General features: G+C 50.5%; 1 protein-coding gene across 1 annotated transcript; it reads right to left on the bottom strand.

Moving 5' to 3' along the window:
* Positions 1-904: 904 nt before the first annotated feature.
* CUNHXorf65 (chromosome unknown CXorf65 homolog) lies at positions 905-3814 on the bottom strand. The gene is made up of 6 exons (XM_017875874.1): positions 3455-3814; positions 3263-3349; positions 2923-3060; positions 1685-1753; positions 1214-1320; positions 905-1030 (listed from the first exon to the last, which is right to left on the bottom strand). The coding sequence occupies exons 1-6, from the start codon at positions 3477-3479 to the stop codon at positions 905-907; spliced, it is 552 nt and encodes a 183-aa protein (XP_017731363.1). The 5' UTR covers positions 3480-3814.
* Positions 3815-3942: the final 128 nt, after the last annotated feature.

Here is a 3942-nt window from a genome sequence, read left to right as displayed (position 1 = left end):
GGAGGGAAGGATTTAGGATGGTAAAGTTAGGTACAGAGACCTCCCTGTTCAAGGCCCCTGACAGCTGTCCCTGCCCTTCTTCCCCTTCCCTGACTGCAGGGGTTATGTGGAAGTGTGTGTGGCAGCAGGCAGCAGGGAGGGGAGCAACGGGGAAGGGGGAGCTGGGGAGCTTGGCTGAGGGTCTGGGAAATGAGCAGGGATGGGGGGGAATGTGGATCAGGTTTACTAGCACCTGCCAGGGAGGCCATCTGGGGCTCCTTCTCCACCCCAGCCCCCAAAGCAGCCCTTCCCCCAGTGCCCTTTGCATTGTCCCCTCCCCCACCCCTGCTGTGGGTTCCCATCATTTCCTGTGTCAGCGCCTGGCCTACCCAGATTGTATCATGTGCTAGATTGGAGTGGGGAAGTGTGTCAAATCAATAAATGAATGAATTCAATAAATGCCTATAACCAGCTCTGGTTTCTGCTGCCTTGCTTCTCCCCTTGGATAAGGGGGAGGGAGGGGGAAAGGCAAAGGGCGGGAGGAAGAAACTGCCCAGAGGCACAGACATGGAGGAGGGTGGGGGAATTTCAGCCCGGGGAGGTGGTGGAGTGTGGGGGTGGAGGGACACCTAACCCCTGCAGGAGTAGGCGGGCTGTGAGATAGGCCTCCCAAGGGGAGGTAGTCTGGTTTGAGAAGACCCCACCCCCTACTCCGTCCCTCAAAGACTCATTGTACTAAACTTCACAGCCTTCCTCACTCCCACCCATGTGCTTGCCCCAGCCCTCTCCTGCCGTTCCCATCCACCCTCAGAGCCTCTTCGGTGCCTGGGGCTTACATACTCAAGCCTTAGTGCAGATACTGGGAGAAGGAGTCTTTCTAGAAAAAGAAATCTCATGTTAAATTCCAGTAATTTCACACCTAGTATTACTTCTTTTGCTTGGTGGTTTTATTGAGTGGACGACGTTTATCCTTCCTGAAGTCTGGTCTGTTCCTAAAGGTCGGAGACTTGCGAGTTGACTTCTTTTTCTCTGATCGTCCTGATGGCTTGGACTAGAAAAGAAAGTAAGTAAACAAAGAGGCCCCTGCAGGGAAGGTTTCTACAACCCAGGGCCAAAGGAAGGAAAAAAGAAATTGGAGGCAGGAAATTCATCTCAGAGGGCTGGGATGGAGGAACATTCAGTCGGCTGGTGGGAGAGGTGGGTGCTGGGGCAGACCACATTTGGCGAGTCTTACCGGGACGCTCGTAGTAGGTTCAATTATAAGGACCTTCTTGGCTTCTTGCATTTTAAGTATCTGAATTCGTCTCCTCTCCAGGGTGTCACATTGTATGCGCAGTGCAACTAAGAACAAGGAAAAGGCACCTGCACCTCTGAGAACTAGAGACCTTACCCTTCCTGATGCTCCCATTCATTGTTCAAACCATCAGCTGGAACCCCACCTGGCCTAAGATGGAAATGCTGGAATGGTGATAGGGAGATATACGGAGAAGATGGCCAAGAAATAGGGGAAGCAGGGAGTAACGCGTGCACGTTCCACCTGGTGTGAGCTAAACATCCCTCCTAAAGTGGACCTGGACCCTGCCCCCTTTTTCCTAGGCTCCTATCATCTGACCTACGATATCTCGCTAGTCCCACCCTACATTCTCCATCACACAGCTATATACTGTACCCTTCATGTTCTTCCCTCCCCCATTTCACTTCTTACCGAGCAGCCGAGGCTCCGGATTCTTGAGGAGAGGCACAAAAGCTCTGTAACCATTCTCCAGCCTGGTTCCTGTGAACATAGCCGTGTGCTATCTCCACCCCGTCAACCAGTCTCCACCCTTCAGAAGCCCAAGATTCCAGGACCCAACACTAAAGACTACCCACTGGGTGCGGTGGCTCATGCCTGTAATCCCAACATTTTGGGGGGCCAAGAGTTCCAGACTAGCCTGGCCAATTTGGTGAAATTTGAGACTAGCCTGGCCAATTTGGTGAAACCCAGTCTCTACTAAAAATACAAACAAACAAACAAACAAAAAAGCCAGGCATGGTGGTGGGCGCCTGTAATCCCAGCTACTCTGGAGGCTGAGGCAGGAGAATCACTTGAACCCAGGAGGCGGAGGTTGCAGTGAGCCAAGATCATGCCACTGTTTCAGCCTGGGTGACAGAGCAAGACTCCATCACAGTAAATAAATAAATAAATAAATAAATAAATAAATAAATATAAAGACTAACTTGCCAGGTACAGTGGCTCATGCCTGTAATCCCAGCACTTTGGGAGGCTGAGGTGGGTGGATCAGCTGAGGTCAGGAGTTCAAGACCAGCTTGGCCAACATGGTGAAACCCCGTCTCTACTAAAAAATTAGTTGGATCTGGTGGCGGGCGCCTGTAGTCCCAGTTACTAGGGAGGCTCATAGGAGAATCACTTGAACCCGGGAGGCGGAGGTTGCAATGAGTTGAGATCGCCCATTGCACTCCAGCCTCAACAACTGGACAACAAGAGTGAAACTCCTTCTCCAAAAAACAAAACAAAACAAACAAACAAACTACCTTGAGCTAGTGGATCTTACTTCTTCCCCTTAGATATGGGCCTAGGGGAGAGTATGTGTCAGATAACCTATTATTATAGAGGTAGTGCCCTTCCTTAGGCTGACTAGAGATGGTCAATTTGGATCTAGTTGAGGGCGTTCTGTTTTTTGAGGGTGTTCTGTTTTTTGTTTTAATTTGGTTTTGGTTGTTTTTGGTTTTGGTTTTGGTTTTGGAGGCAGGGTCTTGTTATGTTGCCCAGGCTAGTCTCAAACTCCTGCCCTCTATCAATTCTCCCGCCTTGGCCTCTCAAAGTGCTGAGATTACAAGCATGAACCACTGTGCCCAGCCTTGGATGCCTTGTTTTAAAGATAAGGTTCATAATCTATCTTGAAGGCATTGTTCCATTTCTGGAGAACATTCCTGAGCCTCTACCTGGTGGCCCACGCTCCACCTTACAAACGTAGTAGGTGCTTCGAGCTGTAAGGTATTTGCTGGCATACTCTGCATGGGTGGGCTTCATCAGGAAAAGCATCTTCATTTTCCCCGTTTGTTCACACAAATCGATGGTGCCTGGAGGGAGATCACAGGGTAATTGGGGCAGTTAAGGAAAGACAGTGGGAGCAAAAGGGGCCAGTGATCCTATACAGAATGGGTTGGAGGAAGCTGTAAGGATATGAGGAACTCCCTTCTTGCCAGGAGGAGGGCTTGGGGGTTAGAGATGACCCAACTCCTTCTGACCTTTGGCCATTAGTCCCCTCCCCAAGCTCCTCACTTGTTTTAGGCAACTTTACTTTACTGCGGATGTAATGCAGCAACACGACGACAGCACAGTTGGTATTGACCAGAAACTGCTGATTATCTGAGAAGAGACAGGATGGGACACATGGGCCTGTTTCTGTGATCTCCACTGCCCTCAGATCCCTCCACCCCCATCCACAGACTCTAGTTCTATGCTGCCCCTCACCTCCATGTTTGATGAAGATGAACATGCCCTCAAGATCGTCTCACTCTTCACAAAATGCCCTGATGAGTCATGCAGAAGGAGGGTGTTCTAGAAGCCTTGTGTGGGGCAAATAGGCCTATAGGGTTGGTGGACTGGAGAGGCAGATGGATTTCATAGGCTGAGGATGCCCAGGCTGGACAGGCAGGAGAGAGCTGTTGGTAGTTGTGGATAACCAGTATCCCCAGGGGTGGGGCCTGAGGCTGCAGTTGAGGGATTATGAGGTCAGAAGTGGCAGGTGTGGCCAAAAAGTGGAGTAATGATAAGGAGAGAAAAACTTGGGTGGGGTATGTTAAAGATTAGTTGGAAAGGGGGGCAACATGGTAAGTCTAACTCTTTTTTTTTTAGACGGATTCTCCCTCTGTTGTCCAGGCTGGAGTGCAGTGGCACAGTCTTAGCTCACTGCAACCTCCGCCTCCTGGATTCAAGCAATTCTCCCGCCTCAGCCTCCC

Source organism: Rhinopithecus bieti, unplaced genomic scaffold (assembly GCF_001698545.2).
Source record: "Rhinopithecus bieti isolate Rb0 unplaced genomic scaffold, ASM169854v2 scaffold_10417, whole genome shotgun sequence".
In the NCBI taxonomy this organism is placed as follows: domain Eukaryota; kingdom Metazoa; phylum Chordata; class Mammalia; order Primates; family Cercopithecidae; genus Rhinopithecus; species Rhinopithecus bieti.
This window is presented reverse-complemented; position numbering and strand designations above follow the sequence as displayed.